Here is a 13,607-nt window from a genome sequence, read left to right as displayed (position 1 = left end):
TATAATGCAAAATGGTTGTCTGATCTATCCAAAGACAGATGCAATAAGTGGAAGACTGAAAGAAGGGGGAAAAAAACTCTCCAAATTTTAGTACAACTAATTCATGCATAACTGCATTAGAGGAAGAATATCAGATACTTCATCCTGTGAAGGGCTCTACTTGCAGCACAGAAAACAAGACATCAAAGTACCTAAGGAATAAAATTACACATAGCTTTAATTGGTTTTGTTTAAATCTGCTGACTTTTACACTAAGTAGTGACTGTATTAACTAACATTTGCTTATATGTCTGTTGACTTCTAAACTATGAATCAGTCCTAACGAAATGACTGTAGGCATCAAATCATCCAAAGATCTATTACCAGAAGAGAACGGGTATACACAGCTGGGGAATTAAAGTCACAAATCTATACTTTTGGTTAAAAGCAGATAAGTCATATGAAAAAAAAAAAATTAAACCTCAATTCATAAAGCAAACCACTGATGTGGCTGGTCTAAAAATCTTGAATAACTTTCACAAACATGAGACTAGTAAATGTCTATCACAGGAAACTGAATAAAGGCTGTAAAACTGGTTAAAGAGAAACAAAGACTTTTCTTTTTATTTGCAGAGTACTTTTAATATACTATCACAGACTAAACACAAACCAGCATGTGCAAAACTGACACAGCTAAAAGGCCAGTTCTTAGTTGTTTCTTCAGAACACAGTCTCATGTTTTGAGTTCAAACTCCTTTACAAACCTGCCGAACCCTAGTTTTCATCCTCTAAGATAGATGTATATGCAGCTAAAGAAAACTGCATAAATTCTTTTCCGCTCTTAAGAGTTTAGTGTTCCATAACTGGCTGCTGTGTTCTTAATTTCTGTCATCTGTTCCAAATTTGTTTTTTGGCAACCTGAATTAAGGACAAACAAATAATCTGTTGCTAATTTCCTACAGATGTAGTATTTCTCATCCCTAATCTAGAAAAAGTAAAGGAATTTGTCTTGGTATTAAGTGGACTGGTATATCTACAAAGAAATTGGCTGTTTTGAAAGCTCCATTAATTAATCACAACTTGTAGACTGATGCCTTCACTGGAAACTGCAACCAAAGCATACAACTTCCTGCAGTGCTTCTAACAAAATTTGGTAACATCATAAGGCAAGAATTCTTATTTCTCAAATCAGGTCTAGTGGCTTGCTCCAAGACTGCTTCTTCCAAGAGGTTATGTTGCTTAGATTTACTTGGTCATTGATCTATGGTATTTTGTCTCTTGCAGATTAATCTAGTAAGAGTTACAACTTCTGAGCAACCATTTTATTAGCTTATCTGTATCAATGATATAGTTATTTCTCAACAAATCCTACTATAAACACAAGTATTTTTCTAGAGTGCAGTGGAACTGGCATGAAAGCAGTGAGATGTAGTTTTAAAAGTGGTTATTTACACAGCAACTTCTCTAATCAATGCCCATAAAGAGGCAGGAGAGGAATCTAAAAGAATAAAAAAGGTCACTGGACTGCAGTGTCCATCAGCACCAGCAGCTGTTTACTGTTAGCATTACTAATAAAAAAAAGTACATGTACATGCACACACAGAAGTCTAACCATTTTAAGAGGGTACCGGCTCAGCTGACTACCACTGCCACCAGCTCACATTCTTCTCTTGTAATAGGCAAGAGTCTACTGCAACTGAAAAGTGAAGGCTGATGAACCTTGAACTGTGTTGCCTTCATCTTAAAAAAGTCGGAACAGCCAGAAAATAGAAACCATCAAGTGTTTGGTATCTCCAGAAGAACACAATGGAAGAAAGGTCAAGCAGGTAAATTCTAACTGATCATCCTTTGACTTTACTGGAGACAGTCATCTCACTACTGCCACATACAAGGAGCTACCAGGAAAGTTTCTGAAGAAGCAGTTTTAACTGCAGATAAATGTATTTGGAATAGCAGAGTCATTCACTTGCTCATCCATAAAAGACTCCAACATCACAGAACGACCAGACCAGAAAAAACCGCATACCATAACTGTAATATTTGAGTTGATACCAGCTTTGCCAGTTAGCTGTGTCAAACAAGACATGTATCACACTATCCATTCTCCTCTTCCTTCCATAGAGGGAACTTTTAAGCTTATTCATCAGTGTGAGGCAAAGCGAACAAGCAATCTCAGAAGATAAATATATTTTTTACATGTTTTATGGTTCCTGCTATGCTTTAATTAGTGATCTCTCTACAGGGTAAATTTTAAATTCATGGCTAGGAAATAAGTCAGACACACTGATCGGACAATCAAGATTTACCAGTACAAGAATAGTGTTTAGGTTCCCACTTCCCTTTAACTTATTTTAAATCTTTATACCCCAATTTTTAAAACCTATGATTCTACGCATTTGCAGTAGTTTAAACTTTTAGTATGCCTCCCTTGGATTCCAATTTAAAGTTTTTTTTTAAAAAAAACCACCACCAACAAAAACCCATCCAAAACCAAACAAACCAAAAAATCCCTTCCCATCATTTGCTTTGCAGACTCCATAAATATAATGCAGAAAAAAAAAAGTTTAGATGCTAGTTTTGAAGACACTGGAGACAGAGTATTATTAATCTTTGGGTTCAAATGCATCACAGACAAATCTGTTTTACTGTCATGCATAAACTTCATGATGAGTAGCCAAACACATCTGATTACCAAAATACTTAAGTATTGTTTATATTTCATAAACTGATATGTTTACCTCAGAGGATGTTTTGAAAGCCTCCAAAACTCTGGCAAGTGAAAAGTCATTTTACATGTATTTCAAGAACATATGAAAACTGGATGGCTCAGACTTCTTATGCCAACAAAATTGGAAGCCAAAGTAATGCTTCAAGATGATAGATATGCACAAATTTCCTTTACTGTTGGCTTATTAAAAAACACTTTGTGACTAATAATTGGAAAAAAGAAAGAAGAAGAGATTGTCTAATTGTGTTTCAAATTAAGTCTTTCCATTGACTATTTTCAGCTTAGGAAAAGGATAACTGGAAACACTCCAGAATATGCTAAGGACATAACAGAACTGGCAGAAAATTAATTTTTTTAAGAATCTTTAGAAGAAACACAAAACAAATGTCTGTCATGCCTTGTTTGTTGCATATCTGTGACTACTCTCACAAATCAGAGACTAACTTCCTTCACATCTGCTAACCACACAAAACATGGAACATAAGGAAAACTACTCAAACCTTGGAGCTCCCAAAATAAGAGCTAGTTCCTTCAAGATCTAAAATAGACCCCAACTGTTCTTTAAATCATCTACAAATAATATCTGAGGTCCAGCATTCTACGTCTATTTAAAGACACTACTGCCAACCATTACTGTCAGGCCCCCAAAGCTCCCTTGTTTTCTCCAAAAGAAACATTAAAGTTTACTCTATACTGCTACCTTCTCTGCCGAATGAAGGAAAGAAACTGTAGTTTTAATGCACTGGCAGTCCCCTATAATGATTTTCACCTCTTATACATCAAGCCTAAAACTACAATGAATTTAAGTAAGAGTTAAAAAAAAAAAATAAAAATAATAATAATAATAAATCATGTAGCATTACCAACAGCTAAATTATGCATTACCTTTGTATGAAAGTTGAGAGGGAGGGGGGGTGATGCTGTATTGTGCCAGACCAGATGACAGACTTCAAACTTCCCTGCAACCTCTTCACTGAGTATATGCAGGACAGTAGCAATGACTGTCCATGAATAGATCCTTTCACCGATCAGACATAACTAGCTATATGAGCATGATCACCACAGTTCTCTATCCTCTTCTCACTGCTTTCTTCTCCCACTGGTCTAGCACAGCTCACTGAAAATAGAGGCAGTTTCTTAGTGGCAGAGGAGAAAGGAAGAAGGAAAAAGATAATATGGGTGGGTGGAAGGGACAAGTTAGTCATGTAGTCCTCACTTCCTCTACCTTTAACTCATGCTATTACATCACTCCTTCAGTCTACATGCAAGTATCTCACATGCAGAAATCAAGATTTAAAGTGTACACCACTCATTATACAATTAAAAGCACAGAAAACAAAATGTAATCTATCAATTTAAGGAAGAGTACTATTCAAGCAAGGATTTGGGAAATAGTTTTGTGAAAGGCAAACTTCAATTTAGCAAAAACTACGGGAGGTTGGGGTGGAAACAACTTTTCTTATTCAGCAATGCTTAGAGGAGACTGAAGATAAGAACATAACTGCAGACAGACAACACTTAGTACCACCAGGACCAGATCTCAAGCCTACAAAGCAATAGTCTTTGAATACATTAATATTCACAAATGTTCACAGTGTCCAAAGAGATGGTTTTAAGAATTGTTATGAAAGAGAGAAAATTAAACAAATCATGGTGGCAACTAATAAAACCATTATTTTGGACAACCGAGGAAGTTCCAGTCAGCTCTCCTGAAAGAGGTACTGAGATAAATTTAGAATGAGAACAACAAGGATAGGACCACAGTTATCATCTGCCATGATGCTAAGGTATCTTCAACCCCAGGAAGATCCTACAGCTCAGACTGCTAGGAAGAAGAGGAAGACAACGCTAAGGTGCCTGTCAAATTTCCCAGGCAAAAAGATTAGAGTAATCCACTAGCACCAATAGGTGTATTCCTGTTCTCCCTTCCAGCCTCCAGTTCTTGGCTACAGTCCCCCAACTGCGCATCAGCACACACCAGACACTTGTGAGCCTATGCAATTCACCCAAATAACACAGAATGAGCCCCAGAATAAAAGTGCTAAGTTTCTGGTGTGTTAAGAACCAGTAAGCACCAAAGCTGGGACAAGTAAGGAGATGAGAACAGTGTAAATAAGAGCTTTGGGGAAGGAAGAAAGTGAAAGGGAAGTCATATCCTCCCAATTTTGGTGGCTGTGGTTGAGGCTGCAAGGATACTAGACTACACATACCTTCAGTGGGCCACTGCATGGTAGTTCTTTCACAGGATTTCCCTATATTTCCAGGTCAAAGAGCTCTTAAATACAGAGCAGATTTTTTTTTTTTAAGATAGAATACTGAAGTTAATAACTGCAAAGCTTAATTTCCTTTTTCAGACAACCACGTCCTCCTATCAAAACAGTCTTCTGTTTTACTCAGTTTTATTGGAATCACAAGAGGAAGAGCATAACATTAAATTGTGGAATAAAGGATGACTTTTTAAAGTACCTATACTGCCTGGAGAGGACAGAAAGGATCAGTCAAAAGGGCAGAGCTGCCAAGTCACTGACCTCTTCTGTAAGAGCCATAGCAGCAAAGAAAAATTTTAAAGGTCAGCTCATCTACAGACAGTCTCAAGAAATACAGGTAATAAGAAAAGAGTTAACTTGAAACACTATGTGAGAATAACAAGTCCCAAAAGAGATCTGCTATGGCCATGAAGTAACAGCCTCTCCCACTTTCTGCATAAAAACTGGGGTGTTTTTTTTTTTCCTACACAGGTACTAGGTATTCTTCAAAGGTTACTTCCTCAGAGGAATGTCCTCTATTAGAAACAGCACCTTTAAGTCAACTGTGTGGGTTGGAGGGTAGAATTGAGCCCTACTAGGAAAAGGTGCTTTGGTTCACAACCTAGTCATCAAGATTAACAAACCTCTAAACAGTAGTTTTCAGGCACTAAATGAATGAAAAAGGAAATAAACTCCTTTGTTGGTACACTGGCCCATTTACAAGGCGAATTTCATTTAAAAACCAGCACCACAGCATCTGTCACAAACTCCAAACAAATGTAATTTTCCCCTTCTCTGTTCACCAGTGATGAGAAAAAAAAAGCTGCTTCACAGTAAAAAATCCCATCCCATCACATAACAGTTTTAATACTGAATAGCTGAATACCAATTTTGTAAACTTGGGGAAAATTTCTCAGAGTTGAACATCTTCGCCAGGCTACTGAAATTAAAAAGAACAGAGCAAAACCAAAGCAGCACTGTTAACGTGTGTAGAGATTTCTGCTCTCAAGAGGAAAGCAGAATTTGGCTCTCGAGGACACTTTCTGGCTACCTCCTCCAAAGGAATCATTCTTACCAACTTATCTGGGCAGAGAAACAATAGCCACATTCTTATGAGAAGCAATCACTGGGTTTACAAAGGCAGCTCTCACATGTCTGTGAGAAAAGCTTTTGGGAGTGATTTTGAGCCTTGCAGTCAGTGGCTAAGAGCTCTGAAAGCAACTGAGAAAGCAACTGCAACACTTTCAGCAATATAGATTGCTTTGTCTTCACAGGAAGCTAATTTCTTGACGTCTGTCTCTTGATTCACTAACATTAAATTACTGAAGTGCAGTAGGTGGTTTGTTAATTACTCATGCCATGCAAAGAACTGAAAAATCCGGGAGACAAGAACAGCAATCTTACTGATGCCTAAAGCATACCACTCCTGAAGTAAGAGGGGCTGAGATCTGGAGGGACACCTGCAAAATCAACTGCAGAAATCATCCTGCATTTTTAAAAATTAAAAAATGCAAAATTCAAGTTTTTCTTGTCTTATACAAGTAATAGAAGCAACTAATCCAAGTCAATAATCTTTTTAGCCTGAGACACAAAAATGCAATACTGCTTAACTTTCTACATTAAAAAAAAAGATAAATCAGCATGAATAACAGTCAGAGATCCAAAAAAGCCAAAAATAAGCCTTGTCATACCACAGAAAGAAAATCCTTGACAATCAAAATATAATCAATGATTGTCATAGGCTGACTCCAACACTCAGGCCTACTGCAATAATGCAAAGGTTTGCATTTTAACTTTTCAAAGAGAAAAGGACATGTTTCTATCTACCTCTGTTTTGCTTCACTCAGTAAGACTCTCCAATAAAACTATACTGCACACTAACTTTTTATACAAAAAGAAATTTTACTTAAACTGTTACTCATTAATTTCTCACCATTTCAAATAATGATTTAAATCTAAGTGTGACCTTGATGAGTTGATCATTATACTGACAAGCCTGCATCATTCACTCTCTACATGAGATGAACTTTTGCTGCAGATGGGTAGAGGCACACTTTCAGCACAGCTCATTCAAATCAGTGTTAATTATTGATTAGAATAAGCCCAGCTTGTTCCTATTTTCACCCATAAAAGAGAACATGCATATTAGTACGACTGACTTTTGAACACATTTCTATTTCAGAGAATATATCTACAAGACAGATTCTAGTTTAAGTTCTCTACACTCACCAGAACATTTTCCCCATTTCCTCATACAAGTCACCAGCACGCTCAACATTCCCCAAACTGGCTGTGTTTTTACTGAAAAGTTTCCTCACTGATTAAGCAATGCCGAGGCACCAAAATCCCAAATGAACATCTGCTATTGCTGTATTCCAGCCCAGTTGTTTTTCCTGTGTTGTGCATTGCTTCAAATAGTTCTCCCTGTCATACATTAAATAAGAATATTAAGTAGCAGCATAGTATAGCTCCAGATAGGCTCTCATAAATTGTTCCACATTTCAGGTATTAAGTGTACTGTAACAGGAATGTGGTCTTATCAGTTATACTTCCTTTTTCCCATAGCCATGTTCTCCTCAGATTTAAATTAGAAGCAGTATATGAGATTTACTAAGAACAAAAACATTAACTATAAAATATTAAAATCCATTACTGGCTTAGGAGGAGGAAGAGATGGGGAAAGCCCTTAAAAAAAAAAGTACATATTCTTTAAAAAGATTCCTTGCAGACAGAAACAACAAGAAAGAAGTAGTCACAGCATGTGAAGTCCATGTAAAAGTAATCTTCATCTTAAATTAACCCCACTGCACTGAAGATGTTTCACTTGGAGTGTCAACATGAGAGAAGAAGGGTGAGGGAGGGGAAAGAAAAAAAGTTTTCAGAAAAAAATCCCCAAACCAAAGAAAAAATCTTGAATTAATGACACTCTACCTCAGTGATTGGTTGCCCTTGTGATGTCAAGTCCAGTTCCTGAGGTCTCGTCACCTTATCGATATCCAAGGAGTCCATGCTGGAAGCTGCAGAGGTTATGCTGGAACGGGAGGAGTTACTGATTGAGCGCACTTCAGCATCACTCACTGTGCCAGCAGATGCTGTCCTCCTGTGTTGAGCAGTAGTAACTACTGATTTGGTGTCTTCTGCAACAGACTGTTGCGCTGCCTCATCCATACTCAAAGAGGCCTTCTCTAACTGTGCAGTGATGTCATCCAAAGATACGTTGGCATGTGATGGTTTAGTCACCTTACCAGATGAGGAGGATAATCCTTTCGTGCTGCTGTGCTTAGCAGAAGGTCGGCTAGCAGCTGGTTTCTGAGCTTTGGGTTCTGTGGCAAGGTGTTTCACTGCAGCATTGTTTGCTGAGTGAGACCCAATGCTGCTGAGCTCCTGCTCTATGGAACAGAGATCAGCCATGAGGGCATCTAGATCCACAGTCTCCCCCTGATTCAGGGCTTCTGCAACAAATAAGAGCTTTCAGTACATGCAGAGTTACTTCATTTGTCTGCACAACTCTTCACTTTGTGTTATCAAATTTAACAGTTAGGGTAAGGGAGCAGAGCAAGCTATATTTTCTTTTCCCATTTGTATTGCAAAATCTCTGCTCACTGCTAAGCAGAAATTTATTTGTATTACTACTCTTGACCAATCTAAGAGCAATTAAAGAAAAACCACAACACTATTTAGGTTAAATACATTTGCTGACAGAAGAAATCTATGAATGTTCAGATTACATTTGAAAAGTTTAAACCGCTGTCCTGTGAACAGAATCTAAAAATACATTCGTAAAATATCATGCCTCAGCTTTTCAAAAGAGCGTAGGCGTTTTGCTAAGCATTTTCTGCTAAAGCAATATAAGGTATGTGACACTTTTATAAAAAAACCACAAAATACGAAACCCATACTCAAGCCTTTAAATTAAAGCTTCTTGTAATACAACCAGGGGAAGGTATCTTAAGCAAAAACACAACTTTTGTTTAATGTGAAAGTATTCTGTAGCTATATTCCTGCATCCTGTGCCATGAAGCAAGATGCTCTTTATTCCCATTTAACAGATACACATCAATTCATTCTTTCATGAGATCAGATCCCAGAACGTTCTGTACAAACACTAGACTACAATTCTCAGATACTAGGTGCTGTAAAAGGTACTGCTTTAGGATACTCAAAATTCTGTCATCAGAAAGTAATGCCTTCAGCAAACGTGTTCTCACTTCAGTTAGAAGTGTATTTAAATGTTCTTTATATTTTACAATGTTCTGATTCACAACTGGAACAGATTTTTTTCATAAACTAATATTTGAGGGGATAAATAATTCAACAAACCATTCAAATTGTACATGGAGAAGCGATATGAGAAGTTGGCAAGATTGGTTTCCTGACGGAGAGGTGATCTCTTCACTGGTGCCACAGGCTTCTCTGTATCCAAACTCTAAAAAAGAAAAAAAAAAGAAAAAAAGGGCAGAATAAAGTTTGAGAAGAAACTGGACAAACAAATCTTCAAGATGAATAAAAATTAATTTTCTCTAAGAGAAATTTTTCAAAAACTCCTGGCATATAAAAAAAAAAATCTTTTTCAGGCTTTAGACTGAAAACATACATCGCCATGCTACACAGAAAATATGTTAAACACATTCTGGTTTTTTTTAGAATCAAAAGGACAAAAATATATTCCAAGTACATATTCAAATATTTTAAGTGGTGTTACATACTAGCTCATTTTGAAACAGAGCTGGCTTACCTGTCAAAACTCTGCAGTAAACTGCAGAAGTATCTAAACACATTCAAACTGTGGCACCCTCTCTAACAAATGCACCATTAGCTTATAAGAAAAACCATGGCATAAGCACACAAAAGCATTCAATGAAGAATTCTGTTTTATTAAAAGAAATTTTAAATGGGCTAAATTCAGACATTTTTCTCAATAAGCCTTTCCTGAGAAAAATATTAAATTGTGAAAGCAAACTCTAGCTGCTTTATGTAGAAGTTCTTTTTAGAAAAACTAATATGGGTTTTTTTTTTTTTTTTAAAAAAAAAAGAGAGAGAAGACACCTTTCTACCCAATACTTTGAATTGTTACATTATGAAGGCTAATATGGATATAATATTATAATAAATACCAGCATTTTTGTAAGTAGCAAGCAGTAGGGCACTATCATCCAGCTGGTGACCCAACAGGCGCATGACAGGGTCCAGAGCTGCTGCCCCTGCAGCGACAAGTATTACATGAGGAATCTAGCTCTTGCTGTCGCTGAGGCATGACAGGCCTGCAGAGGGCTTTAATTTAAGCAATGCTTATACTGATAAAGCTCTCCTGAAGATATGCTTGTCTGAAAGAAAAGCATCTTCTAGTGTCAACAGTACTAAATTTCTCGCCTAAGCTTTTTATTTTAATTTTTTACATCTTTACTAACACCTTTGATAAAAATCAAATGCAATATTTTTTTCCCTAATATTTACTTTTGCTGAACTCCTTTCTCTCCTTAGTTTCGCTTGATTTTTTAATTTTTTTTTCTTTTAAATCACTTTATTGGGACGTCAATCATGACTTAACGAGGAGAAGCCAGTGTTGCAGCCTTGTTTTCCATTAGGTGAAAAAAAAATAATAAAAAAAAAAAATCTCACCTCTAGTGCCTCTGATAGAGCTTACATATTGTCCCACACAAAATAGCTGAAAAAAACCCCAAACTGTCTATAACCCTAGAGGCAGCAGTGAAACTGCAGACAAAAGAGGCAAGTTGAGCATATTACTTCAGACTGAACCCACAGACTGCCATAAAAGACCACCTGTAAAGCAAATATAGTTAAAAGCATCTAAAATTCTGAATTTAATAATAATTAAGTCATTTCACATCCTTGGAAACACATGGGTTATGCTCTCACTATTATCAGAGCACATTCTCTGTGACACATTATGATGCTAAACTAGCAGTTTGGCGAACTGCTGAAAACTGCAACAGCACCAAAAGCTTAGTTCTGAATGATCATGACAAGCAAGGTAAGATTTCCTTCATTTAAGCTGCACTATAGAGTAGGATAACTAGAGCAGGATAAACGTTAACGCACTCTGCATCAGTGCCAAACACTGCTCACACATGCCACAAGACTACATTTATAATACTTTTATTAGACAGTTAAAGAGGGCAAAGTGAATTCAAACAATCTCATGGGCATCTTAACAATTACAACTCTTTTAAAAAACACTTCCATCTGGAAAGGAATCTGGGTCTTACTTTCAATCCCCGCAAAATAAACATTTAGGAAATCTAAAAAGGAAGTTAAAGTTCAAGGAACTCGGGGACAAAAAACCTTTCCTCCTGCTGCTCTCAGAGTCCAGCTGATAAATAGCAACAAATGCAGAGACTACAGCAGAATGCACTCTGGAGCTCATTAGGTCTAACCAAGCCTCTTTATTCAGACTTTATTGGGATAGCTGCATCAAGACACAATCACTTTCCAAACAAACAAACTGAGACACAACGAACTGCATTAACTTGCTTATACAAAACCACATTAGGTTATTCAAAGTTTTGGGGGAAATGTCATTTCTCAGTAGTCACAAAAGACAGGGCAAATGTCAGGCTATGTTGCAGACAGTGTTGTACAGCAGTATTAAAGTGAGAAACAAATAACATAGGTCTTCCCCTTAACTATGTTAGTAGGTTTTAAGAATTTTGCATGGATCAGCACATAAATTGAGACATGACTGTAAAGTCTGTATGTCAATAGCGTAGCTGTAAGCCCCAAGTAAAGTGTGCTTATATTTCTAGGCTGCTGATACCTCAAAAAAAATGGGGTATCCCACTGTGTTCCGCTGAAGATCCTCAGTCGAGGTCATTTACAGATTCCATGCCTTCAAAACAGCTCCCACTTACCATTAAAAATCCTTCATAGGAAGTTTAAAAATCCTCAAAAATTATGATACACAGATATATTTCACACTGTCTTCTATTCATCACAAACAGCAGGATCTTTATTGCCCTGCATGCACAAGTTCAGGAAAAAAAAAAAACCAAAAACATTTTCCCCTAGAGTGCTATCTACATTTAGATCTTGCAACCAGAGATTTAACCAGACGAGTCTGAAATTGAAATGCTACCAGATGATGAGCTCAATCTTCCTTCAGTCTTTAGATAAGATGAAGATGAGAAAAGCTGCCTCTTCTCTAGCTTACTAAAACTTGAGGTATCATACCTTTGCTTAAGTCTCCATGACAAAGAGGGAGAAGATTAAACACGTTATTCAGGAGGGCCAGCTCACATGGCCAAAAAAAACCATAGCAGGCAGTCACAGAGAAATGGCCTACCACTCCAGGAGTCTGGCATACCATGCAAAACACAAGATCTGCTTGTGAAGGAAAGGAAAAGCACTAGAAAGATGGAAGTGCCAAAAGAAGATGTCCCATCAGCTGCCCCTCTGATGCAGGAAGAGTACTATGGAATAACAGTAAGTCCTCTAAGGTGTACCAGGGCACCTTACCATGTCAACAGTGGCAACGTTCACAATTTTTCTTCTTCCTTATTGCTGTTCAGATGCAACAAATAAATACTGTCATAGCTGGACAATGTACAAGCATATGTTTGGAGATATAGCCCACCTCTCGCCAGCTAAAGTCAGTATTTTTCTATACACATGATGACAAAATACCAATTCTATAGCTGTCAGAAGGAATTATACCCTTTGGGAGAGATCAAACTAGCAGGTTGTGAAAAATGAATTTAACAACTTTGAGATGAGGAAATTTGCAAGCAAATTTGGAAACCTTTCAAGAGTACTGAGCTGGTCACATGCTACAGCCTACCTTGCTGCAAGTGGCAGTGCTAAGCAGTTAGTATCCAACTGAAAAGAAACATGTAATACTTAAAAATAATTATTCTGCAAAATGATTGAAAACTCCCTAACCTGTGTGAGTTTGTCCAGTTCTCCCAACCAGGCCCCAAACATCTTGTCCAGATCCTGGTCTTCCTTATCACTATCTTCTTCCGCACCATGGTCAAGTTCTTCATCTGATAATTGCTCCATCTGAAAAAAAGAAAAAAATAATTTTGATACTCAAATTGTATGAGTGTCCAAGAAAACTGATGTCAGCTACTAAGTTTCTGAAAAAGTGTTCTGAAGTCAAACCACAAGTCTGTCCATGAATTTTATAAAAATTCTATACATTCATAGTTTATTATCCTGCTCACAGGTAAAGAGTTAGTGTGAAAGCTGTAATGGATAATTACAAAGCCATTCTTGCAGCTCACTTTTGGCAGAACCACGGAGAAAAAGATGAAGAACGGAGTCCACTATTTAATACATTATCAGAAATTATTTCATGCTAGCCTTGCACGTGCATTCATTGCCAGCTATTGTTGGCAAAGTCTATTGACTTCACATTACAAAAATTCAACTCTTGTCCAAGGAATTCAGCTGACCACAGTTAAGCAACACCATTCAACCCACAGGAAGTGCAGTCTCACTGCACTGCAAATAGCTGACTTTACACATCTGTAAACAGAAATGCTTAAATAGGCCACAGAGAATGCCAGCAATACATCCCATGAGACAGTTTAAATCTTGGACACTGTGCAGATCACTTCAGTGATACTGCACAACTTTTACCCAACAAAGGAACTCCTCCCTGGAAGCAAAGAGTCACCACTACAGCTATCGGACCC

General features: G+C 37.3%; 1 protein-coding gene across 1 annotated transcript in view; it reads right to left on the bottom strand.

Annotated features, from left to right (window-relative positions):
• RAPH1 (Ras association (RalGDS/AF-6) and pleckstrin homology domains 1) overlaps nt 1-12,969 on the bottom strand; it is a gene marked incomplete at its 3' end in the record, with an annotated part of 46,608 nt that extends 33,639 nt beyond the window's left edge. The window contains exons 1-5 of the mRNA XM_010169256.1: nt 12,850-12,969; nt 9,274-9,379; nt 7,885-8,405; nt 6,196-6,213; nt 5,647-5,661 (exon numbers count right to left, since the gene is read on the bottom strand). Coding sequence (XP_010167558.1) covers nt 5,647-5,661; nt 6,196-6,213; nt 7,885-8,405; nt 9,274-9,379; nt 12,850-12,969 — 780 coding nt within the window. The remainder of the gene's footprint in view (nt 1-5,646; nt 5,662-6,195; nt 6,214-7,884; nt 8,406-9,273; nt 9,380-12,849) is intronic.
• Between the last annotated feature and the right edge of the window lie 638 nt (nt 12,970-13,607).

This window comes from Antrostomus carolinensis, unplaced genomic scaffold (genome assembly GCF_000700745.2).
Source record: "Antrostomus carolinensis isolate BGI_N321 unplaced genomic scaffold, ASM70074v2 scaffold1196, whole genome shotgun sequence".
Taxonomy (NCBI): domain Eukaryota; kingdom Metazoa; phylum Chordata; class Aves; order Caprimulgiformes; family Caprimulgidae; genus Antrostomus; species Antrostomus carolinensis.
Note: the sequence above shows the minus strand (reverse complement) of the source record. Positions and strands in the feature narration are given on the sequence as shown.